We start from the raw sequence: 27,826 nt of genomic DNA on the forward strand, positions 1-27,826 counted from the left end.
TTTCTGGGTATTACACAGTTGCTCAAGACTCCCAACAGGCGCTTCATTTCTATAAACGAAAACATTCAAGCTACACAACCCCTAAATCTACAACACCTTTGTCAACAAAAATTACCATTCCTCAAACATCTACTCATGCAAGTACTCAAGTTCCAGTTTCTAATTATTACAACGAGTTTCTAGAAATCGGACCCATCGATTCCTCACAAGGTCTGCTCATGACGTCAGGCCTGGCTGCTAGTCGGAGACATCACGGGTACCTGTACGCCATCAATAGCCATTCAGCCAGTATATATATTGTGGACGAATGGACAGCCTCAGTGGTTGCTACTCTTCACGTCAAGGACGTGTCTGTAAGAGACTGAGAGGACATTGCAGTAGGACCTTGCCCCGGGTTGGGGACATGTATTTACATTGCAGATACCGGCGATACAAATCATGCTGTGAGGAATGTCGTGCATATGCTCAAGGAACCCACCAGTATAACCACCCAGAACGTTAACGTTGAATCAAGTCAGCATTTCATGTAAGATGACAATCTTCAGTATACCACAACATTTGTTATGATACATTCATGTTTGGAAAACTCCTGATTTGATATTGTCCGTAATTACACTTCAATCCTAACATTAACACCAAACTCGCTTTTAATACTAACACTCAAGACGTCCATGTTAAATTACGGCCATATAATTTATAAACTACATCCATATCACAGGAGCTTCCGTTACAAGATGGCAAGTTTCAAGCAATAATGTATATTGGCTGTATTGCATGGCCCTTTTCACCAAATGGAATATGTTTCTGAGGATAGCATTAGACTATGTATTATTTAGCACTGACGGTAGACGATAGATGCTGTGTGGAATTAAGCCAGTTTGGGGTTGTTTTTACTTGACAATTGATATGTTCGTTCTCTTCAGCTGGAGCGAAACTTCATCAAAGGCGTTGGCAGTGGCCCAAAACGGCGATGTCTATATTATATCCGAGTCAGTAGGTACAGGCAGCAAACTAGCCAAGCTGTACAGCAGTGGATGGAGTCGAAACCAAACTGTGACCCTATCATCTCTGTTTACTTTGCCGCTACATACAAACAGCCCTGGGCCTGTGGCTGCAGACATATCACCCAACGGTCAGGATCTATTAGTCAAGACGGTGAATCACATCTTCCATTGGCATATGCCTGACGGTGATGTCTGGAAGGCTGTCCAACACCCGGGTGAAGAGGTTACATACCATCCTGACAATCATGGAGAAACTGTTGCTTGGAACACTGAAGGAGACGGGTATTTTACTTTCGGTCAAGGACACGATGCCATGTTGTATCTCTTCCGTCACAGGGACGACTCTGTATGTAACTGGTGTCTCTGATGTCTCGCAGTGTAGATTATGTCAGAAGTAATAAAATGCTTGATCCATTATTTTTCTCACGTGTAAGAACAGTCAGGGTAACAACACGCACGAACTTTCAATGTAATTTGGTAGGACAGCTGGGGATGGAACCAGCGACGTTCCTGTTCAAACCATTTGTTTTCTATTCACTAGTGATCTAGTGGCCTAGCATTGAGAGACATATGAAAATCAAGTTGGGACACGTGTTCCACTAATGTAGTTTCGTATTTTTAAATCCTCATCTAGAATAACAAGTCTAAATCAACAGTTGCGTTTAATTATGCTTTTTTGGACTACACTTTAGTTCTAGTAGGCCGAATGCGTTGTAAATATAAACACAGACAAACGCCAGATGTTAGCTGCAAACCTACGATGAAACGGCCTCCATTGCCTCGAGCATCCACAATATGAAAACCTCCACAAAGCTATATGTTCGGATAGGGTTTCTGTGTTTGATAGCAGTGTTGGATGTAAGTATATAATGATGTGTTGTCTTATTCAGCACGTAAGTATATAACGCTATGATGAATTATTTCTTTTTCTCTCAACTCTATTTTACCTTTTAGTCTGAACTGCACCTTAAACGTTATACATTTTGTACATACAATCGCAGATTACTGTCAATATGCCACACATAATTAACCATTCCATTATTTCTGTCTAGTTGTAAAGTTTCCATACCTGATGTTGTGTATCTCCACAGGGCATGGTTGACAGTTGCATGGGACCTGCACTGCGAGATCTACAATGTATCTTCAATGTGACACTACAGAAGGTCAGTCTGTTCCAGCCTGCCATTACAGCAGGTAGGGTCATCGGGGCACTACTGTTCTTGAAAATTCCAGGTCGTGTCGACATCTACGGAGTAGCAGCAGCTACTATGACAATGGCAAGCTGTCTCTTGGCCGTCGTTCCTGTACTACCCTCATTTTGGATGGCACTTGGATTATCGGGCGCAGTTGGATTGGCTCATGGAGCGTCAGTGCACGGTAAGGCTAATGTTAACCCACACATGTACATGCATGTTCTGCAGGCAATATGTTATCTCGTGAAAACAGCGGTTTCATTATGTAACTGTGCAAATTGATAAGACATGCAATACACAGTTTACAATATTATGCCTTCCAAAGCATATATTCCGCCATATAGCAGGAATATTGCTGAGTGCGGCGTAAAACTAAACTCACTCCAGAGCATATAGAATGGTAGTTTGTTGAAGTGTTCAGGTCAGCAATGAAGTCGTGATTGTTATAAGTGTTAATTTAATACGTTCTTACGCGAATAACCCCATCTGCAACGTTGAGTGACGTTGTACGTGATGACATTCCCTTGCATATTTAACTTTTTTGAGCGAGGTAATCAGTACTTCAGGCGGAAGTTAATATGAATAACATTTTCATATATTCAACACTCATAAACAATATTGATTATATTTTACCAATCACATTCAATATTGTCATGTTTGCACTGGGGGCAAAGAATTATTCGAAGAATTCTGTGGTGTTTAAATTATTGTGATGTAAAATGGCAGTGTTGAAACAGGACGAATGTTTGTATTTGTGCAGCCCTGAACGTTGGAGTCAGTTCAAGTCTGTTATTTGATTTATTCCTTCACTGCCCATATTGAAGACTTATGGTTATTCCTAAAGTATCCACATAAACCCAATCATTGTGGAAATATTTCATTAAAATCCCAACTTTGCTACAAAAAAAACATTATAATGTGGAACCGAAGACAAATATTCTTTCAGTTATAATCTTTATATTTTACAGCAAGGATGATCCTCTCCGGGGAACTGAGTAAGCAGCATGCTGCAACCATTCACATCATCAACTTAGCTACGTCAGCAGGATCCGTTACAGGGCCGTTGATCATTTCCCCATTTCTATCTGACAGTGTTGCACAAAGGTACACTAGGCAAGCCTTTCATCATGGCAATATGACATTTATGGCACAGAACAGAACTGATCCAGCCTTTCATCATGGCAATATGACATTTATAGCACAGAACAGAACTGATGCAGCCTTTTATCATGGCAATATGACATGTACAGCACAGAACAGAACTGATGCAGCCTTTCATCATGGCAATATGACATGTACAGCACAGAACATTACTACACAATTAAGAGACCGCATATGTTACCGTTTCAATTCCGATCTCATGTATGGGTTTTTGATTATGGCACTTCTTGGAGTGGTTTTGTTTTCAGCTTATTTACTCACACAACGGGTATTTCAAGATGACACATACGTGAATCAACCAAAGGAGATGCCTGTGATTGCAATCAGTTTAATTGATGGCATATTTTTAATCATTTTCACAATGTATACTGTAATCTGTGGGCCTATGATTTTCGTATATGGTCATTTCTTGCCAACATTTGGAATACATTGCAAATTACATGCAGATACGAGACAATTGACAAATATGTCCTTATCGTTATACGTCTGTGTTATGTTCGGTCGTTTGTTTGGAACCCTCAGTAGCCTTGCTGTTGAACAAACTGTTCTGGTTAATGCATGCGCCGCTGTAGGTATCATGGTGTCTGCCATGCTTGTATACGTATCGGAACTGGACACGATATGGTTGTGGATTGGGACAAGTATTTTGGCTGGCGTCACTTCACCCGTGATCTCGGCACTTAACACCTGGGTCCTTGAGGTCAATAGGCACAGGCCTATACTGTATGGTATATCATCCATTGGGGATATGGCAGGGTATTCTGTAATGTCTCTTTTGACTGGGCAACTAATGGCCAACATTTCTGTACAAATGTTACACTATGTTATGGCAACTGTACTACTGCTGCAAATGGTGTTGATAATGTTTCTATACCTGACTGTCCATGTAGGTAAACGGGTAAATTCAGGTAATGAAGATTATATGTATATTGAGTGAATGGTTACGTATTTTAGTTTTGAGTGGTATACTCATGTTAGGTTTATTTGATATACACTCCAATAAATGTATCACTCCATATAATATGTCAGAGCGCTCAATCCTGCTTGGGAACCATGCAAGAAGCAGAAACTTTGCAAGACCTTTTAACTAATGTTAATTATCATTTAATCATAGACTTTTTAAAAGAAATAGAGTTGTGACGTGTACACAGATCAATGTTTTCTGATTAGTAGTGTAAATCAACAACTGATTTTGTTAGTGGCTGTCACCTCGAAGGGGGTTAAAGTTCTGTCAAACTGTTGTCCTCCTGAGAGGGTCCGTAAGTCCTAAAACAATTATAGTAAATTTAAACGTACTACTATTTTCAACTGCAGTATATATAGGTTGTTGTTTTAAATTTATTGCTAGATTGTCAAAAATTGCTACCATCTGATGGTGTAAGCCCAGCTTGGATCCATGCAGGAAGCAAATGTACTTTAAGTCCCCATGGTCCCTAGTATGGTGATCTACCTTCAGTTGTTGGCAATGTAAAGCCTGTTTTTATATTGTATTGTCATTTATAGTTAAAATATTTTAGATTTATTACGAGTTAAATATATATCTGTGATAATCTAGTTGCTTTACTGTCCATCGTTGACTGCTTTTTAAATTTACTTTCAGTGACTATAAATCTATGGTTTGATTTAGTCACGATATGGCTGAAATATTGCCCATGTTATTTGAAATCTTAACTCACTCACTCACATTCTTCTATGACACCGGATGTATACGCCTGATTAACCAGTTCCGGTTTAATTTGTATTTACACGTGTGCAGAAAATATATATCAGATGTCAGCCTTGTCAGTTGAGTATCTACCTGTACCAAGTGTCTAGTGATGATACACGTAGCAGCTATATAATTCCCATGAATACATATGAAATTAAAATATTAAATTAGATATTTTGTTTTATAAAGAGTCTTTTAAATATGTTATTAGTCTTCACATGTATATGTAACATTTGTATATATTTTCTTATGTCTGTTATGCAATAAATTTACAGTCATTGCGTGTTGATTACGTGAACTGATTGCTGTAATGATAAGCGAAATTTGTACTATTTACATATACTATACACGCGGACAGCTCACCAATCCTACACGCTGAGAACTCACCAATTCAACATGCGGAGAGCTCACCAGTCCATATTCAACACTTTCAACACTTTCAAGCTTTCACAGAACCTTTCCAATTTTGAAAGTGCTCTTTGAGTATGACTTGAGTCTTACGCCGCTTTTAGTACCATTCCAGCAATATCACGGCGGAAGACATCCGACATGCGCTTCACACAATGTAACAACGTGGAGAATCGCATCCGGCCCTTTTCGGCAGGAAGAGCTTTAACCACTAAGCTACCCCACTGCTCAAGTTCTCTCTGAGAGGGAACGCATTCTGAAGAAGAAATACTATTTAGAAAGGGATCTGGGCACATCTTTAATCATGAGATTTCGTTTCCATCTCAGTGTCGACTTGTGAAAGGTCGGGTTGTTTCAGTGACACCAGTTGCAAACTGGATCAGCTCGATGGCGGAAGAGGTACAGGATGTCATTTCCTGTTTGCCCAAACGTGAAGTACCCGTTCCCATCTGTGTTCCAAGCAACAGCTTCCCCTCGACCTTCAGAATGATATGCCACCTGCTCCCCTGGATGCTGAAGAGCCTTCTCCACATCCCCGTCAGGCATGTGCCAATGGTACACGTGGTTCACCGTCTTGATCAACAGGTCTTGCCCATTAGGTGAGATGTCGGCAGCAACGGGACCCAGTGTGCTTGTGTGAAGAGGCAAGGTCAGTAAATGAGATAAGGTCACTGGATGGCTCTGGCCCCATCCATTGCTGGGCAGTTTTGCCAGTTTGCTTCCTGATCCTGTGGCTTCAGACAAAATGTAGACATCACCATTTTTGTCCACCATCAGTGCCTCTGACGATCCTTTACTCCAACTGAAACGAACAATGAGCACACTTAATGTTAGTCAATAAAGTATGACGAATGTAGTCATTAAATATCCAAGGAAGACACTTTGATCTGTCTATACAAAAAAATCGTAATACTCACGTGAAATGCAAAGATTTTTCTAGGTGAACATTCTGTGTCTTTATCTGTTTGGGTTCCTTGATCTTGTACACGGTGTTCTTGGCTGGGTGACCGCCAGATCCAGTGTCTGCGATGTAAATACATGTCTCATACCCAGGACAAGGGCCTACTGCAATGTCCTCCCAATCAGAAGCTGATGCGGACATCACATGCAGTGTAGCAACCACGGAAGCTGTCCATTCGTCCACAATGTATATACTGGTTGAGTGGCTGTTGTCATTGATGGCGTACAGGTACCCTGGATGCTTGCGGCTGGCTGCCAGACCTGACGTCATCTGCAGACCCTTTGAGGAATCGACGTGACCAATCTCCACGAACTCATTGTAGTAACCAGTATCTGGAAACGGTGTAACCGAGTGAGGAGATGTTGGCTTAGTTGGTGTTGTGTGATGAGTTGGCTTTGGTGTGGTGTGACGTGGTTGAGTAGATGGAATGGGTGCCTTGCGCTGGTAAAAGTGAAGCGCCTGGTGGGAGTCTTGAGCAACTGTGTAATACCCAGAACCATTCCATTTCCAGGCTACAGACTCTCCACGATTTTCATACACATCAGGCACGCCAATGCCAGAATGTCGAAGGGCATTAGTGACCGACTTATCAGGCATGCTCCAGTAATAGATGTGATTCAGCGTCTTTATCAGCAGGTCTGTGCCACTTGGGGAGATGTCTGCTGCAAGTGGACCAGAATTGGACGACGTGAATGGAAGAGTCAGCGTTGAGTAAATGGTATTGACCTTCCCATTGTTCCAGTTCTGTGAGGGGAGTTTTGCCATGTGAGCAGGTTTTCCACTGTTTTCTGAGAACATGTACACATCTCCTGATGAATCTACCACCATTGCCTCAGACGAACCCTCACTCCACCTACAACACAACCACAAGTTCCGTCAGTCAAACCTCATCCTCTTCCACCCACGAACTACAGTATCCTACGTTCATAACGAACTGACGGTTATAACGAACTGACGGTTGTAATGACCAGTTTTATCCTGGTTACTTGTTGCATGGTTTAGTCGAAATGGGTGTAACGAACTTTGGTTATAACGAACTAAACCCTGTGGCATGGATGAAAACAATACGTGGTTATTCGACCTGATGAGCAGATTGAAGCAGGCTTTGTCATGGTTAGTTTGATTGGTTCAGAGGGAGCCAACGTTTATGATTAAAAATCAAAAGCAACGCTTTGTGCATTATTTCTATTAAATAATCTTAAAAAAACAGAGGTGATATCAATATAAGTGAAAACTCTTTTCGACATCCAGAAGAAATCTCTGCCATACAATGTGTATTTCTATAACCCAGTAATTTCATGATGGCTTAACAATGACCTTGAGGTTTAATTCTATGAAAATGGTACATGTACCTTCATGGACAGGTGTGTGATTTATTTTGCCCAACAGTAATTTTCAACCAAATTCTAAGTAGTTACCAATTAGCAATCCAATTGTACTGTTAACAGTCAACATGTAACTCTTCTATATGGTCGGGATATACAAAAGAAAAGAGTTTATCCCATTCTAGTTGATATACAGCAAGCACGTACTTGTAACCATAGGTAGCTGCGACTTGAACATTCTGGGTGTGTGTTGCTGAAGGCTCCTTGATAGCGTACACCGTGGCCTGGTTGTGATGCTGGGATCCCGTATCTGCCACGAAGATACATGTGCCAGAACCACGTGGACAGTCACCCACAGCAATGTCCTCCCAGTCGAACTCATGACTGTGCTGGACGGTAAGCACACCTGGATTACAAGGAAAGAAGGCATTTATCACAATGGAAACTTACCTTTTCTTTGTCTGTTATTACTCACGCCGACCGTCAGCACAATTAGTTTGTGATTTGTTTTGCTTTTCTTTCTTTTTCTCTTATAGCCTTTGTTCTACTATAACATGGCTCCTTCTTCGTGTTTCCGTCTTTATTCTATATAAGTCTGTATTCTTCTACAGCTCGTCTTCTTCTGCAGCTTGTCTTCTTCTCCCATAACCAGTCTTCTTCCAGAGTCAGTCCTTTTCTCCCATAGCCTGTCTTCTTCCACTGTCCTCTTCTTCTTCTATAGTCTGTCTTCTTCTTCTTCTTCTTCTTCTTCTTCTACAGCCTGAATTCTCCATCTTTGACTTGTATGTTTCCACGTCACTGAATATAGAATCTCTAATAAGTATCTGGAAATGGTGTAACTGAGTGAGGAGCAGTTGCAAGCACAGTCCGTCTTCTTCCACTGTCGTCTTCTTCTTCTACAGCCTTAATTCTCCATCTTTGACTTGTATGTTTACACGCCACTGAATATAGAATCTCTAATAAGTATCTGGAAATGGTGTAACTGAGTGAGGAGCAGTTGCAAGCACAGTCCGTCTTCTTCTTCTATGGCCTGCCTTCTTCTTCATCTCTTTGTTGTCTATTTTCTATTTGCAGCCACAGATTTTGGATCATGTGGACAACAAATACACTAGGAAACTCACACTAAATTAGCTTTCATGAACGCCAGTATAACAAGTATCTGTCCAGCGAGTTACATTTTTCCAAACACTGATATGTATATTCACCAGGAAAGGGGAAACACTGACAGTATACTGACAACTCCTTGTACGTACCTGCTACTTTAGCTGTGTCATCATGAACCATGTAGATCTTGTCTGCCCTGGCATTGTCATTGATGACATAGAGGTAGCCAGGATGTGCCCTGCTTGCAGTATACTGACAACTCCTTGTACGTACCTGCTACTTTAGCTGTGTCATCATGAACCATGTAGATCTTGTCTGCCCCGGCATTGTCATTGATGACATAGAGGTAGCCAGGATGTGCCCTGCTTGCAGTATACTGACAACTCCTTGTACGTACCTGCTACTTTAGCTGTGTCATCATGAACCATGCAGATCTTGTCTGCCCCGGCATTGTCATTGATGGCATAGAGGTAGCCAGGATGTGCCCTGCTTGCAGTATACACACAACTCCTTGTACGTACCTGCTACTTTAGCTGTGTCATCATGAACCATGTAGATCTTGTCTGACCCGGCATTGTCATTGATGACATAGAGGTAGCCAGGATGTGCCCTGCTTGCAGTATACTGACAACTCCTTGTACGTACCTGCTACTTTAGCTGTGTCATCATGAACCATGTAGATCTTGTCTGTCCCGGCATTGTCATTGATGGCATAGAGGTAGCCAGGATGTGCCCTGCTTGCAGTATACTGACAACTCCTTGTACGTACCTGCTACTTTAGCTGTGTCATCATGAACCATGTAGATCTTGTCTGCCCCGGCATTGTCATTGATGACATAGAGGTAGCCAGGATGTGCCCTGCTTGCAGTATACTGACAACTCCTTGTACGTACCTGCTACTTTAGCTGTGTCATCATGAACCATGTAGATCTTGTCTGCCCCGGCATTGTCATTGATGACATAGAGGTAGCCAGGATGTGCCCTGCTTGCAGTATACTGACAACTCCTTGTACGTACCTGCTACTTTAGCTGTGTCATCATGAACCATGTAGATCTTGTCTGCCCCGGCATTGTCATTGATGACATAGAGGTAGCCAGGATGTGCCCTGCTTGCAGTATACTGACAACTCCTTGTACGTACCTGCTACTTTAGCTGTGTCATCATGAACCATGTAGATCTTGTCTGCCCCGGCATTGTCATTTGATGACATAGAGGTAGCCAGGATGTGCCCTGCTTGCAGTATACTGACAACTCCTTGTACGTACCTGCTACTTTAGCTGTGTCATCATGAACCATGTAGATCTTGTCTGCCCCGGCATTGTCATTGATGACATAGAGGTAGCCAGGATGTGCCCTGCTTGCAGTATACACACAACTCCTTGTACGTACCTGCTACTTTAGCTGTGTCATCATGAACCATGTAGATCTTGTCTGCCCCGGCATTGTCATTGATGACATAGAGGTAGCCAGGATGTGCCCTGCTTGCAGTATACTGACAACTCCTTGTACGTACCTGCTACTTTAGCTGTGTCATCATGAACCATGTAGATCTTGTCTGTCCCGGCATTGTCATTGATGGCATAGAGGTAGGCAGGATGTGCCCTGCTTGCAGTATACTGACAACTCCTTGTACGTACCTGCTACTTTAGCTGTGTCATCATGAACCATGTAGATCTTGTCTGCCCCGGCATTGTCATTGATGACATAGAGGTAGCCAGGATGTGCCCTGCTTGCAGTATACACACAACTCCTTGTACGTACCTGCTACTTTAGCTGTGTCATCATGAACCATGTAGATCTTGTCTGCCCCGGCATTGTCATTGATGACATAGAGGTAGCCAGGATGTGCCCTGCTTGCAGTATACTGACAACTCCTTGTACGTACCTGCTACTTTAGCTGTGTCATCATGAACCATGTAGTTCTTGTCTGCCCCAGCATTGTCATTGATGGCATAGAGGTAGCCAGGGTGTGCCCTGCTTGCAGTATACTGACAACTCCTTGTACGTACCTGCTACTTTAGCTGTGTCATCATGAACCATGTAGATCTTGTCTGCCCCGACATTGTCATTGATGACATAGAGGTAGGCAGGATGTGCCCTGCTTGCAGTATACACACAACTCCTTGTACGTACCTGCTACTTTAGCTGTGTCATCATGAACCATGTAGATCTTGTCTGCCCCGGCATTGTCATTGATGACATAGAGGTAGCCAGGATGTGCCCTGCTTGCAGTATACACACAACTCCTTGTACGTACCTGCTACTTTAGCTGTGTCATCATGAACCATGTAGATCTTGTCTGCCCCAGCATTGTCATTGATGACATAGAGGTAGCCAGGATGTGCCCTGCTTGCAGTATACTGACAACTCCTTGTACGTACCTGCTACTTTAGCTGTGTCATCATGAACCATGTAGATCTTGTCTACCCCGGCATTGTCATTGATGACATAGAGGTAGCCAGGATGTGCCCTGCTTGCAGTATACACACAACTCCTTGCACGTACCTGCTACTTTAGCTGTGTCATCATGAACCATGTAGATCTTGTCTGCCCCGGCATTGTCATTGATGACATAGAGGTAGCCAGGATGTGCCCTGCTTGCAGTATACTGACAACTCCTTGTACGTACCTGCTACTTTAGCTGTGTCATCATGAACCATGTAGATCTTGTCTGCCCCGGCATTGTCATTGATAGCATAGAGGTAGCCAGGATGTGCCCTGCTTGCAGTATACACACAACTCCTTGAACGTACCTGCTACTTTAGCTGTGTCATCATGAACCATGTAGATCTTGTCTGCCCCGGCATTGTCATTGATGGCATAGAGGTAGCCAGGATGTGCCCTGCTTGCAGTATACACACAACTCCTTGTACGTACCTGCTACTTTAGCTGTGTCATCATGAACCATGTAGATCTTGTCTGCCCCGGCATTGTCATTGATGACATAGAGGTAGCCAGGATGTGCCCTGCTTGCAGTATACTGACAACTCCTTGTACGTACCTGCTACTTTAGCTGTGTCATCATGAACCATGTAGATCTTGTCTGTCCCGGCATTGTCATTGATGACATAGAGGTAGCCAGGATGTGCCCTGCTTGCAGTATACTGACAACTCCTTGTACGTACCTGCTACTTTAGCTGTGTCATCATGAACCATGTAGATCTTGTCTGCCCCGGCATTGTCATTGATAGCATAGAGGTAGCCAGGGTGTGCCCTGCTTGCAGTATACACACAACTCCTTGTACGTACCTGCTACTTTAGCTGTGTCATCATGAACCATGTAGATCTTGTCTGCCCCGGCATTGTCATTGATGACATAGAGGTAGCCAGGATGTGCCCTGCTTGCAGTATACACACAACTCCTTGTACGTACCTGCTACTTTAGCTGTGTCATCATGAACCATGTAGATCTTGTCTGTCCCGGCATTGTCATTGATGACATAGAGGTAGCCAGGATGTGCCCTGCTTGCAGTATACTGACAACTCCTTGTACGTACCTGCTACTTTAGCTGTGTCATCATGAACCATGTAGATCTTGTCTGCCCCAGCATTGCCATTGATGACATAGAGGTAGGCAGGATGTGCCCTGCTTGCAGTATACTGACAACTCCTTGTACGTACCTGCTACTTTAGCTGTGTCATCATGAACCATGTAGATCTTGTCTGCCCCAGCATTGTCATTGATGGCATAGAGGTAGCCAGGATGTGCCCTGCTTGCAGTATACTGACAACTCCTTGTACTAACCTGCTACTTTAGCTGTGTCATCATGAACCATGTAGATCTTGTCTGCCCCAGCATTGTCATTGATGGCATAGAGGTAGCCAGGATGTGCCCTGCTTGCAGTATACTGACAACTCCTTGTACGTACCTGCTACTTTAGCTGTGTCATCATGAACCATGTAGATCTTGTCTGCCCCGGCATTGTCATTGATGGCATAGAGGTAGCCAGGATGTGCCCTGCTTGCAGTATACTGACAACTCCTTGTACGTACCTGCTACTTTAGCTGTGTCATCATGAACCATGTAGATCTTGTCTGTCCCGGCATTGTCATTGATGACATAGAGGTAGCCAGGATGTGCCCTGCTTGCAGTATACTGACAACTCCTTGTACGTACCTGCTACTTTAGCTGTGTCATCATGAACCATGTAGATCTTGTCTGCCCCGGCATTGTCATTGATGACATAGAGGTAGCCAGGATGTGCCCTGCTTGCAGTATACTGACAACTCCTTGTACGTACCTGCTACTTTAGCTGTGTCATCATGAACCATGTAGATCTTGTCTGACCCGGCATTGTCATTGATGACATAGAGGTAGCCAGGATGTGCCCTGCTTGCAGTATACACACAACTCCTTGTACGTACCTGCTACTTTAGCTGTGTCATCATGAACCATGTAGATCTTGTCTGCCCCAGCATTGTCATTGATGGCATAGAGGTAGCCAGGATGTGCCCTGCTTGCAGTATACTGACAACTCCTTGTACGTACCTGCTACTTTAGCTGTGTCATCATGAACCATGTAGATCTTGTCTGCCCCGGCATTATCATTGATGACATAGAGGTAGCCAGGATGTGCCCTGCTTGCAGTATACACACAACTCCTTGTACGTACCTGCTACTTTAGCTGTGTCATCATGAACCATGTAGATCTTGTCTGCCCCGGCATTGTCATTGATGACATAGAGGTAGCCAGGATGTGCCCTGCTTGCAGTATACACACAACTCCTTGTACTAACCTGCTACTTTAGCTGTGTCATCATGAACCATGTAGATCTTGTCTGCCCCGACATTGTCATTGATGACATAGAGGTAGCCAGGATGTGCCCTGCTTGCAGTATACTGACAACTCCTTGTACGTACCTGCTACTTTAGCTGTGTCATCATGAACCATGTAGATCTTGTCTGCCCCGGCATTGTCATTGATGACATAGAGGTAGCCAGGATGTGCCCTGCTTGCAGCCAGACCCGATACCATGTGAAGACCACTGGCAGAAGATATGTAGCCTTTGGTTACAACATTGGAGAAATCTGAAGCTGAAATGACAGTTGAACTGTGAACTTTTTTCTAATAATAATGCTGATCCTATTAAAGCAATTGAGAAATCTGAAGCTGAAATGAAGTTTTTTTTATAATAATGCTGATCAGGCAAACAATGCCATGGTATTCGGCGTGACGAGAATGCTTTAACCACAGGAACACAAGGCTACCCTACCGCCCCTCATACAATACGTAACTAACCTTTGATTGCACTTTTATAATAATAAACCAACGTATCGTCTGTGCATATTATTTAAAAAACAATGCTTATTAAAGAAATTTCAATAAAATCTATTGAATGGTGCTTTTAAAGTGTTGGCATATATAGGCTATGGTTTCATCTTCTTAAAATAAATGGTTTTTTCTAAATATACTCATGCCAATAATGGTTGTCACCCCCCTCCCCACCCCAACCCCACACACCCTCTCCAATAAAAAAGATTGAAGGGGGTGACAACCATTATTGGCATGAGTATACTTTCATGAGGCATTAAATCGAACAGATAAATTGTACCTGTTGTATACACCGATATATACCAGGCATCGCCGCATATCTGACCATGGTCGCCCGAACATTGCATCCTGCAGTGGTCCTCCGCCACCTTCGTGTCATCGCCCACTGATGCCCCGCACCAACACTCGTCACCATTCTAGTAGAAGTACACAGCGTCAGTGTGAAACCTCAGGGCTAGATTTCAAGTGGTCTTAAGGGCAATATATATTCAAGGATACACAATGCTTAGTAGTCAGTACACAGCGGCGATGACAGCACTCAAAGTCTAATGAATGGACCACTGAAAATTAGTAATACCCATGTATTCATGGATACACAATGCCTTTTGCAAAGTGGTCCGATGGAACATATCTTATATTTGGGATTGTCCTTTCTCAGATTCTACTTCGAATCCCTGGTGGAACCAAATATACCGTAGCTCCACTCCAATACTCGTTGCCATTCTTGTAGAAGAAATGCCCATCCATACATTGGTGTAGAACCAAACACATCGATAGCTGTATTACATCTTCAAAGACAAAAAAAACCCGAAAAACTGCGAGATGTTTTGTATTCACTCTTTGTCTTTAACCCGTGAAGGTCCGAGTTAGAATAGTGATCGTTAGTAACCCATGCTTGTCGTAAGAGGCGAATAACGGGATCGGGTGGTCAGGCTCGCTGACTTGGTTGACACATGTCATTGGTTCCCAATTGCGCAGATCGATGCTCATGCTGCTGATCACTGGATTGTCTGGTCCAGACTCGATTATTTACACACCGCCGCCATATAGCTGGCATATTGCTGAGTGCGGCGTAAAACTTAACTCACTTACTCACTTTGTCTTTAAATGGTCACCGTGTAATCTTTCTGGTGTTTTCACAAATGCCACACATATGTATATAATTTATTTTGATACTATTTCTTTAATAATCATGGTGCACATTACTTTACTCACCTCAACGCCAGCATATCGATTTCCAGAGCATTCCTTAATACACATCTCAACGTTCATATCAGTGGAAGACGGTTTCTCGTGAGGAAAAACACGGTGATTCTCCAGATCTTTGTAGCATCCCACATAGGCTGTGGAAGGAAAGCGTGGTGGGTGTTGACAGTATATTGTTTCAGAGGTACATTTAAGCTGCGTATCTGCGTAAATTAGGCAAATAGTTATTTCAAAACTCAATTCCTATTAAGTCATTGCGTACAAGTACGCTTGAATTTTTTGTAAATACTCCATAAATGTGATCTTAAATGCGTACACACAAAAATAGATAAAATAACTGAGGTATATTGAGAGGTTCTATTTTAGCACATGAACTTGGCAACTTGCAGTCTTTCTTCTCGTTTCTCATATTAGAGATCAAATATATATAACAGACATGTAAACCAACGTTTAAACTTTATTATATTTTAACAGTAAATGGGAAATGGCAAAATGCCCAATTGAGTTTTGATCGAGGTGGGTACAATGTATTTGGTTACTCAAGGAAAAATTAGGATACCGAATTGAGATGAACACAAGCGGGTACATAACCCAATGGCCCCAAAAGTTATCTGTAGCTCTGTTTGTGTGTTTCGTATGATGACATGAATTATCTCGTAAGTCGCCTGTTACGACAAGCAAGGGTTTGTTTGTTTGTCAACGTCGCACTCAGCAATAATCCATTCATATGACGGCTGCTAAATAATAAAGTCTGGTCCAGAAAACCCAGTGATTGATATCATGAGCATCGATCTCTGTAAGTTGAATGTGATGACATCTCGAAATCTCGTAAGTCGCTGTTATGACAAACTGAGGACCAATTCCGACCTTCAAGCGTCCAAGACATGGTTTGATATGAATGGTATATGATCATTCAGGCTCTTTGCGTTATTGCTAATATTTCACTCAACTTTTGACGGGGATATTCTTTTGTCCAGGCAGGGACTGAATATGACGGATGGCTTGGGGAACTTGCAGTCAAACACACGATTTTCTCGAAGTATGAGCTTAGTCCCTACGTATTCTTCCTTTATTCATATTTTGTGTGTCGAACCTCGGATAAACCGAAGTATTATCGTATTACACAGAAAATGCCTTAAACATTGACACAAGGGTAGGTGACAGGACCATTCTATGTTACCATTGTACAGACTCATTATTGCATAGCTGGAATATTGCTGAGTGCGGCGTTAACCAACAAACAGAAACATGTATAATCACAAGTAATATGTAATATACTTACACCCTTGCTGATTAAATAACTGACTTTTGTTGTTTGTTATTGTATTATTTGTTTGCATTTATTTTATTTTATTTTATTTTATTTTATTTTATTTTATTTTATTTTATTTTATTTTTATTTTATTTTATTTTATTTTATTTTATTTTATTTTATTTTTTATTTTTTCCTGGTAAAATGCGTAGGAGTTCGTTTCATTAATAACCTGTTTCTGTTATTAATACATGAAGTTGTTTTAACACTATGAAGTATCTTTGAGACGCACCTTGATAAACTCGTACATACAAAGCTGTGATAATGTAAAAGCTCGCTGTGCATTAATGCATCGATCTTTGGCCAAACGTCGTTACAACGCCGGGTAGCATCGGAAATTTCATTCAAGGGACGCTACTCTAAAATTGTAGCTTCTCGTAGAGGGCGCTTTGTTTTGCGCTCTTCTATTTGAGCAGACGACGCAACGCGATCTCGAGCTTGGCCGCCGTAGTACTGTTTTCCTCGAATATATAGCGGTAAGTTCATATTTGATGTGTGTTTATCATGTTCAACTTTAATTCCGAGCAATGCCCCAAAAACCAGTCGTCGTTCTTTCAGAAATACCAACGTGAATGATCATGAAATTTCTAGAATTCAAAACACGAACTTCAAGAGAGAACAGGAACATGTCCAGCAGTCACACTGGTGACTTGCAAAGTGTAGCATTCCAGCATCAAATGATATTCGAGTATGTCAGCATTAGGTTAAGTATCATTCAGTTGGTCTTAATAGGGAGAGCATGTAAATTCACAGTTCTAAGTCCAAAGTTCAGTGTGGCATGCGTATTGTATAATCGTGTTATGGGTTTTCCGACGCTTACAAAAACTTGGCCTATGAAGACCAACTGAATGATAATAAAAGTCCGTTGTTATCTCTATTATCACATGTGCAGTTGTAAAAACTGACACTATCTTATTAAAGACAACTTTATTCTTAAATACAAGACGTCATCCGAGTATTTACAATGTCAGTGTTAGGCAACCCGCTTCGTTATAGCGCGAGTAAACAACGCTGCCGTCAGCAAACTTATGATCTGACAGCGCCTGTAGCGTCGATCCAAGTTCAAAGTCCGGTGGTCAAGCGGCAGCCAGCTACAATCTGACCACCGAAGATCCCGATAGTGACATTTGTAAAAGCACTTTCATTTAATAGTTGAAAATGAAGAACAAACACAATTATCATTGTTAACTTCGCTTTTGATTGTGTCAACGGTGAACATGTATCGATATCATTAGCATCGATCTACGCAATTACACTAAGTCATTCTGATAAGCCATTGTCTAGTGGAAACGTGGAACCCAACAACGACAATGGATGAGGCAAAACACTGTTCATAATCACTGCACATCCCTGCCAGAAGTTGTATGTCTTGAGTGGTATGCTTCACTATCAGCTGGTGGTGAAACGAGGTGTTCGCGAAAAGGTGAGCGAATCCTCCTCCACCGTCATGTCACACAAGGCATGATTAAAGAGCTACAGATAACTTTTTGGGTCATTGGGTTATGTAATCGCTTGTGTTCATCTCAATTCGGTATCCTAATTTTTCTTCGAGTAACCAAATAAATTGTACCCACCTCACTCAAAATCAATTGGGTATTTTGCCATTTTCCATTTACTGTTAAAATATAATAAAGTGTCAAATGTTGGTTTACATGTTTGATGTTTATGTTTGATCTCTAATATGAGAAACGAGAAGAAAGACTGCAAGTTGCCAAGTTCATGTGCTAAAATAGAACCTCTCAATATACCTCAGTTATTTTATCTATTTTTGTGTGTACGTATTTAAGATCACATTTATTGAGTATTTACAAATAATTCAAGCGTACTTGTACGCAATGACTTAATAGGAATTGAGTTTTGAAATAATTATTTGCCTAATTTACGCAGATACGCAGCTTATCTGTACCTCTGGCATGTCTTTGTGCAATATTTTTAGGTAGCACAAACAATTAATCACAAGCCCAGCCAACTGCCTGCTATAGTGTAGATGTGAGGAGTGACGTGGTGCAATAATTGGAAATCATCTACACAAAAATATTACAATGAGGACATAAACGTTAAATTGAATGAGTAGAATTACCACCCAGAAAGCTTAACTTGGATGACAACGGTACAAGAATCGGTATCGAAACGTTGCACTCACGAATAAAACAAGTTGTTATCCATAAAGTTTGTTCCATAAAAAAAACCCTTAACTCAAAATCAATAAACATATCTGTGTCAAAATGTAATGGGCAATGATATATATTCAGAATAATTAATTGATTGGAAAGTGAAATACCTGGAGAAGAATATGGTAGAAACAGGGTGATCATTACCAGTGAATATATCACCTCCATGCCATGGTTGTCCATTGTGGAACTTTGTAACAGTTTTGAAACACTTGCATATAGGTTATCACGACTTTGGCCTTTACAATTCAGGGTCAGGAGAGATATGACTGAAATAGTACCTTGGAAAATGAGGATTGGTTTTGGCATACTGCATTCTGAGGTCCTTATGTGGAAGCATTTATAAATGCAACAATTTTTATTATTTCAAAATAATGTACTCGAATCTGTACTTTCCTAAGAAACTGTATGATCAAATATAACACAATATATTTTACATCTGACCACTTCCAAAAAGGCATTTAGTATTCATGTCAGCGAGTTTGTAAGTTTTTGTTCAATCATATATTGGCACTAAGTATTGGTAATAAATCTATAATAGCAACTTGATAGTAGTAATTCATAAAGAATATGCGCTCTTATACATTATGCTGTCAGTGAAATGTATCGGAACTAAGCACAGCGGCGACACAATTTCGCGTACCCTTTTATAGCTATCGTCTTTGGCACAAATGAAATGTATGACATTAAATTTTAAGTGATAATATGTGTTTAGAAATGTTCACATGCTTTAGTACGATTATATGTCATAAAATATTGATGTATATTACGTGTGACACATGTGTGAATGGCAGTTAGATAGACTGGGACAGTAATACTACTGGATGAATGTTGTATCATATTTCCCATGTCAGGAATCGAAGCCAAGTGTTTGGTGTGGTGGGCGAACGCTTTTATCACTGAACTCTCCCAATGTCCTTATATCTAAGTGGGACTGTCTTACTTATCCTATTAACAACCATCGTTTTGATGACAATAATGCCAGCCAAGGCCAGCCTTTCATGTTTCAATTAAAATTTATTATTCAAACTTTATTTCGCGGTGCAGTGGTTAGAGCGTCCGCCGGAGAGCTGAAGGTCGCAGGATCGATGCCCAGGCTCTTCATACCAAAAGACGTTAAAATATGGTACTTGTTGGTCCCTGCCTGGCGCTCGGTATTAATGGGTGCAACAAGGACTGGTCGGCTCGGAGTCAGTATAATGTTTCTGAGTGGGGTATTCATGCTTTACTGCGGCATGGTATCACATTGAGCTAGCACTATAAAACCAGCTTAAGCCGGGGCTAGTACAAGCAGCCACACATACACACGCATGCTCGTCGTCATGAGAGTGACATATTCTTAACCACGACGTTAAACCCCATTTCACCTCACCTCATCTCAAACTTTATTTTACACTGATACTGATCATGCCCCTTATGTTAATGAACAGGGCGCACCTGCCAGTGGTCTTGGACCAGCACGTCGAGGTCAACAATGTATCCTGTCACACTGCAACTCTTCAGACTGATCCCTCCAGTCACTGCAACAGGTAACATGTTAGGACCTCTGTTCTTGAGAATCCGTGCTCACCTCAACCTCCACGCTGCCGTCACAGCAACGACTTTGACCACAGTGTGCTGGCTGTTGGCTGCTGTACCTGTGGTTCTCGTTTGTGGATGCCCCCTATGGTGTCATGTGGGTTTCAATCTTAATGGTAATTACAGTGTGTGGTAAGACTTATATCATATAACCTGTGAAGATCGGGGTTAAACTGGTCATTAGCAACCCATGCTTGTCCAAAGAGACTACTTAGATCAGGTGGTCAGTCTCGCTGACTTGCTTCACACATGTATCGTATCTTAATCGAGTAGATCGATGTCCATGCTGTTGATCACTGGATTGTGTGATAAGACTCAATTATTAACAAACCGCCGCCTTATAAATTTGCCCGCCATATTTGGCACTGCCGACTGAGCCACTAACTTGCATGAACGGTGCAGGACAGGGCCAACTACTCTGCCATGGAAACCATGAACAACTTTTCTGTTTATAATTTATTTCATTTCTATCTTATTTTCTATTTTTTAGTAATTAAATTGTTCAATCAACGCTTCAAAAGATTCTTTCACTTTATGAATTACTTTTGAACCTACAACATTATATTTTCAGAACATATGACAGTCTGGCAAGGTGCAGTAATAAAACTGATTTTACTGCCGCTTTATTTCATCTTGTATCACACACGAAATAAAATGCCCTGTTGATGATCCCCGACCGCGTCATACCAAAAAGACGTTAAAATATGGTACTTGTTGGTCCCTGCCTGGCGCTCGGCATTAATGGGTACAACAAGGACTGGTCGGCTCGGAGTCAGTATAATGTATCTGAGTGGGGTATTCATGCTTCACTGCGGCATGGTCTCTCAGTGGGCTAGCACTATAAAACCAACTTCAATCTGGGCTAGTACAAGCAGCCGCACATACACATACACACGCACGCACGTCGTCATATGAGCGAAATATTCTCAAGCACGACGTTAAACCCAATTTAAACCTCACCTCACCTGTTGATGACATAACAGCGCGATACGTGATGGGAGATAACTCTTACAAGTCTAAACACCATTTGACCATCTGGGGGCCCATTCCGATGTGCGGCCGAACTCCGTCATCGGCTCAAAACACTCAAGAATGCTCTGATCCAATCTAATGGCACTCCATCCTCGTATGACTCATGAGCTTAAATCGATCCACTTTATACTACAAATTTCCTATTTGGTTGCAGGGTCTGGTATGTCTGTGTCACTCATACATGTAATCCGTGGGTGTAGGATGTAGCTACCATGGAATCTCACTATCCCTACAAAAAGAAACAGGTATGAGGAGTCGTCTCAAAAGCAAAACCAGGACGGGTGTCGCAAACGGTGGTTGGGGTCGGGCTGGGGGATAGAGATATCAGCTGAGATAAGATAATCCTTTAGGGGAAATAAACTGGGGAAGCAAACGGTATGTATTAACAATTTACAAATAATATCCAGTCCTGTCGATCTTCGGGTGGTTATGCCACCTATTTATTTTGAGACATTTAATACGATGGCTGATTTAAGCTTTTCTATGAGTATCATACTCTGTTACATATCTCAACATGAACGTTATGAAAGACACGTAAGATGTTAATCAATAGGTGAGACATATTCAACACACATGATGACCCCCTTTGCCTGTAGGCAGCACATGCATTTCATGCTAGGTGAGTCGACGGTCCGTCGTCATACCTGTCTGAGCGACCTAATTGCCATCTATAGTCTGATCTATTGTTTTCCGCAGCTATTCGTAATATTTATAAGTTCTGCCCGATCTTACGAGTAAACATGCTTTTCGGGATATCCTATTACCCATCCCACTGACCGCCCAGTTAGGCCGATGTGGGTTATTTCGACATCTTCTATTTGCAATTGTGTAAATTTTAGGGATACAGAGTAACAGCATAAAAACAGTGTGTGTGTTTTTGTATTTCCGATAGTAATTTAGTTTAAATTTACATTTGAATATCTCAAAAGTTCAAACCTATTAATTTTCATACTGACCGATATACACATCCCAGTCGGAATCAACACTGAACTATTCGTAGTGGGGACTTTTTTCAAATATTGCAGTTATGGTTTTGGTATTTTTTCAAATTCTTATTGACAACGTTGTGTCAAAATAAAATGGACCTAAGGATATTTTTCGAGTTAACCGAGGTTCCACACAGCCGGAAAATGATGATCGCATTAAGAATGCACAGTGACCAAGCTTTCACTTCGAGATAACCGTACCTTCGGCACATCAACGTTGGACTCAGTGGTGTTTGACTATGTTATATTTACATCATATTTCCACTTAGAAATGTTTCCATTACATATGATACCTTTTCTAGCGCATGTGTATGTGATGGGTTCATAACAGTCATAGTCTGTCATACAGACCCTGAAACAAATATATCCAAGAAAGCCCATGCAAGTCTAGAATATGTGGCAAGTCTAGAGTTCTGCAGTCTCCGGCTCCTTTTCATGATATATTATGATTATTTTTTAAGAACAACTTCTTCTGTAAAATATGTTCATTTCAGAGACTAGATGTTAGTCTGTAACAGTCAGTACAAATACACGTTCCCCTCGAACAAACACAGGCAAAATTGAAAAAATAGTAGAAAATCGCGGGCATAATTGAAATCCCAAATGTCTGGCTCGTGTGCCGAAACCATCCTGAATATCAGCGCTGTACTAATGCGTTTTACATGTACGTACATCTAACGAATGGGATATTGACATGGTTCTAGAATGCAGAGGAGAAATATTAGAGCTTCGGTGTAACTATTTATATTCATCTGAGCCAAGACGTAGATACTCATCGATTTATATTCACATTCTTTTCACCTCTATTTCGCTTTTAACCCCCTGGATGCCACAGGGACATATATGTCCTTCCCCTTCAACCCTCAATTTCAAGTCCAATAAAAATCAAAATATCCCACGCACACAAATACACTTCACAGTTTCGAATTCTTCGGGAAATTTCCTGTTTCTTGATACCATCCACTATTATTTTAGACAAAGTTCAAGTGCTGAAAATGACCTTTCAAAATAGGCTTCATCGAAAATGTCGCCATTTTTGACACAGTACGAAATCGCGATTCACAGCGTTATTTGCTGTATGTTTTGAAATGTGAAAACCGGATAATTACTGGGATTATTGAATTTCAAAAATAACATTCATGATCACTCATATCAGTTTTACATGAAATCGCTAAGTAAAATTCTGAAACGTTGCCGATGAATCTAGAATCGGTTGGGATGTTTTCGAAAATGCACTTACACGAACGCCGTAGAGCGCTTTCCGCCATATTGGATAGTGTTTACAAAATCACGTTTCGCGAAGGCCGGTATTGAGACGCATATTACATCACGTATATTTCATATTCAGCTTCGAAAAATGCATCAATAAACTCCCCATACATTTTAGACTCAAACTGCAAGTGGTCTTTGTCACCAATGCCAACTTTCTAGATAAAATGAGACGAAACATATTTGGTGTGAAAACGAACGCTGTGCTCGAAAGACTGCGCTGGTTCGAAATGTAAACAAAGACAAAAACCTATTTTACACTGTGTAGCATTTTCTGAAATTTTCCAACATTCATCCGTCTATTCATTGCTTGCAATGGCTCAATACCTTTGGTATATGCATGGAAAGAGTATCGTAGCAAGAAATAGGAAATTATAAATAGATACAATGCAATGATTTGATAATTCATAAGAAATTGTCAGTTTCCGTGCAGCGTGACGCCATGACTGACGGAAAATCACGCAGAACGACAACGGTAATTATCTGGATTTCTGTCTTTTCTCTTACTTTTAGTGAAAAACGATAAAACATATAACAATACACAGATAGTCAGAATCATTCTGATTACTTACATCTCATATTTATGGACAAACGATCCCTAAATCAGTGGAAGGGTCCTCACAAAATCCTGTGTACCCTTGTCAGCAAAGCCGCCATTTTGTAAGAAATCGGTCAGCGGTAGTGATGTCATACGTCAACATTGTTGTACATATTAGGCAATTTCTTTGAGGTGAAGGTCGGTTGAACAAGAGTAAACACAATCGCCCAATCCTTCCGATTACACTGTCAGTATTATGGTGTATATTTTGCGTATAGTTCAGATACTTTTTCATGAAACTGACTTCAGTATCCACATTTAGCCTTGTTCAATATCATATCATACGTGCGTATAGGGTTTACGGTGTTTTATTCTTTGAAAGTTTTGATTGTTTGAATCATATTTACATAGGAAATTGACATATTTAGTGCAATACACCATATTCTAAACCTTTACACAAGTGTTAGAAGATCAAACGTAGCCATAACTGCAATTGCGTTAGTTCCGATGATGTACAATATTCAATGCATTTGGACTAATATTGCAGTTTCACATGAACAGGTTAATGAACGGCGATTTAATTCAACCTTATAAGTAAAACTGATAATATTAATGAAAATGATTTATATATGGTATGAAATGTATATGCACACATATTTAAAGGAATTGTCTTGTTTTTTTGCACATTTGTGTGTCGGTTTATAGAGAAAACAATGATGTAAATTGATTGGCCAGGTGCGCGTTTGTCGGAAACGTTTTATGATTCACTATCATTGTTTTCGATAATATAATCAATTCATATTCGATTTAAAAATATTGTGATGACAGGATATCAAACTCTAACTATATTTATACGAAAATTGTTTAAAAATATATAAACCATGTCATGTCTTAATTTGGACAAATCTTACATCCATATTCTAATATATAGTACGTACTAGTTCCATATATAAAAAGCTATCTTTTTGCATCTTCCATTGCATACTTATGAAGAGAAATAGCTACATAATCATAAACAAAGAAAATTCTTATCCTAAACAAAATATTCGGGTGTTGTGAAATGTTATTTTTCATTTACGTTAAATTGATGCCAAACAGGTGCGCGTGTTTCTCACAAAAAAGATACACAGTCAAACTGTCTAATTGTTGATATATTCAGGACACTATTTAAATGGAAAAATCAGTCATTTTATGTTTTGTCTAAAGAGTCTTAAATTCTGACATAGAAGCCGAGACCTTTCACACAATTAAAGGAAATTAGGTGAGATATGTACTAAACAGCATACCAGTGTTGTCTTTTTCCGAAGTCGCAAAATGCATAAAACAAGCAATGACGTCAACTAAAATGGTGTATTATTTTCAGCAATTTCATTACATTTGAAGATATGGCTAGTACTCTGGTAATAACGATGCAAAATTAGTCAAAATACATCTACACAAACAGGACAATATGGGAATCTAAGAACTAACTTATATATCGGATAGGGCCGTCCAAATCGCTATTACGTGCTTTCACATGTAATACGTTGTCATTTTCTTGTAAATTGTGAAACTACCAAACTGCATCCGCTCACATTGGGGAACTTTGAATTGGGATAGTTTGGTTCACCATGAACATAAAATAACGAAAATATAGCGTCCGTATCCACAACAAATTCTCTCCAAGTGATCTGAGTTACATGGACCTAGTGTTACGCATAACGGAGTTATGCCCCCTTATCATTATATGTGTATGACCTCTCTGTCGTCGTTTGACGTCATAGAAGAAAATCCATTTTTGACATTTATTGCGAGTTGGACAACATTTAGCAGTGTCTATTTCTCAAACCGCCGAGGTAGTTGCACTTATATTTATACCAACGGATAGGAAATTTAATATTCTACATTTCTGTGTAATTTTATAGCCGTACGTAGATCCAGGACCACGCGAGCGCAATTCTCGCACAACGATCACTTTTCAAACCGTATGAAAATGTGCGCCTGAAAAAAAACTCGGCAGCCAGGGGGTTAACAACCAGTGGAGTGATGGCAACATATGGTGTTACACAATGCCCCAAAAAGATATAAATCATATCTGGGTTCAGTTGGATTTGACACACATTTCAGAAATAGGTAAGCATATGAAATTTCAATTATTATATTCAGGAAACAGTAGCTGTAATTAGTTACCCGAACAGACAACTAAATATCTATATTTCCCTTTACGATAAACCATGTATCATCACACAATAATGATTAACAAACATAAGCTGATGTTTAGGTAGTACTTGCCATCAAACCAGACGCGAATTGTTTGAAATAATAACAGAGCACTAGTTTTTGGTGTCAAAATTAAAATTGAAACACGTCTACCAATCATGTTTTGACTTGGTTTGCTGGAGCAGAGCTCCGACCAGCATGTACATTCTTAAAAATGGCACGAACACTATTAATATTGAAGATATATTTCTGTATAGATCTATATATAGCAGTCATGTACATGTACTCTGAGAAAATAGCATTGTGACCATAAGCTTTCCAACGATACATTTTGTTATAATACATGTTGACATGTTGACTTGCTGAATAGACGATCGCCACTCGTTTATATAAGAAAACGCAACATTTGTCCTAACAAAGCAATGGTCACGACGTAACGTAACGACGGATGACGTCATGTTTCTTATGACGTCATTATTCACTCTGTTTGTTCTTTCTTCAACGGTAAAAACAGAACATACATGATACGTTGTGGTGTCCTGACTTTTCACAAGGTGAGCTAAGCAGGTACTCTAACCGAAGAGCACTTTACTTATACCGGTACCATTGCTTTAGCTTATTCCGGTTGTTGTATATAGGAGTCTAACCCTAGCCCTAACCCTGCTAACCCTAACCCTAACCCTGCTAACTCTAACCCTAACCCTACCTTCCGATCATGCACAGAAAATACGTTTAGTGGTACCGATATAAGTAAATCTACCCCTAACGGATGTTACAGTAACAGATTTTCAGAAAGTTCTTAACTACAATACTCATTCTTCGGTTTTGCTGTATATTAGGCACCTGTAGGCCATATTTGTTTGATGCTTCTACTCTACTCTTTCGTTTTAAGTTGATGTGTGTGTGTGTTGGGGAATGGGTGTATGTTGGGGTCGGAGAGAGATAGCTCCCACAACTCCTGATTGTAGGTGAAAACAATGATAACACGTGCATGGCGGTAAAAAGTATTAGATAAATAGTACAATGTTACGATTTATTTCATTATAAATAGACTATTGTGTATATTTTTACCAATATAAAAAGTATCCGGTTTTATGTATTCAGCACATTTTATAAACTGCTTCATTTTTTATATTAGTATGAGAAAGGAACTTGTATGACTCTGCACGTAAACTCGTATTTAGGCCTACCTTTAGAATACAGCATCACAAACTTTTAAAATACGTCATAATACTCTTTTACGTAATTTTATGTGATTTTGTTCCAAAGCACGTTCTGGAAACGATGCCCTTTGACGCCGGCATAGCAACACGGTTGCCTACAGAATACCGGATACCTACCAGCCATATTGTTTAGCGTCACGTCACCCTAACCCTAACCCTAACCCTAACCCTAAA

At 40.6% G+C, this 27,826-nt stretch overlaps 2 protein-coding genes across 2 annotated transcripts; both read right to left on the bottom strand.

Moving 5' to 3' along the window:
* Positions 1-5,779: 5,779 nt before the first annotated feature.
* LOC124254196 lies at positions 5,780-8,406 on the bottom strand. The gene is made up of 4 exons (XM_046688083.1): positions 8,370-8,406; positions 7,968-8,166; positions 6,392-7,288; positions 5,780-6,276 (listed from the first exon to the last, which is right to left on the bottom strand). Exons 1-4 carry the CDS (start codon positions 8,404-8,406, stop codon positions 5,829-5,831), a joined length of 1,581 nt encoding a protein of 526 aa, XP_046544039.1. The 3' UTR covers positions 5,780-5,828.
* Positions 8,407-8,425: 19 nt separating this feature from the next.
* LOC124254197 (WSC domain-containing protein 2-like) lies at positions 8,426-18,968 on the bottom strand. The gene is made up of 5 exons (XM_046688084.1): positions 18,938-18,968; positions 15,354-15,481; positions 14,419-14,554; positions 13,731-13,900; positions 8,426-8,584 (listed from the first exon to the last, which is right to left on the bottom strand). The coding sequence occupies exons 2-5, from the start codon at positions 15,408-15,410 to the stop codon at positions 8,426-8,428; spliced, it is 522 nt and encodes a 173-aa protein (XP_046544040.1). The 5' UTR covers positions 15,411-15,481; positions 18,938-18,968.
* Positions 18,969-27,826: the final 8,858 nt, after the last annotated feature.

Source organism: Haliotis rubra, unplaced genomic scaffold, assembly GCF_003918875.1.
Source record: "Haliotis rubra isolate DU_JTF1 unplaced genomic scaffold, ASM391887v1 Scf568, whole genome shotgun sequence".
NCBI classification, from domain to species: Eukaryota; Metazoa; Mollusca; class Gastropoda; order Lepetellida; family Haliotidae; genus Haliotis; species Haliotis rubra.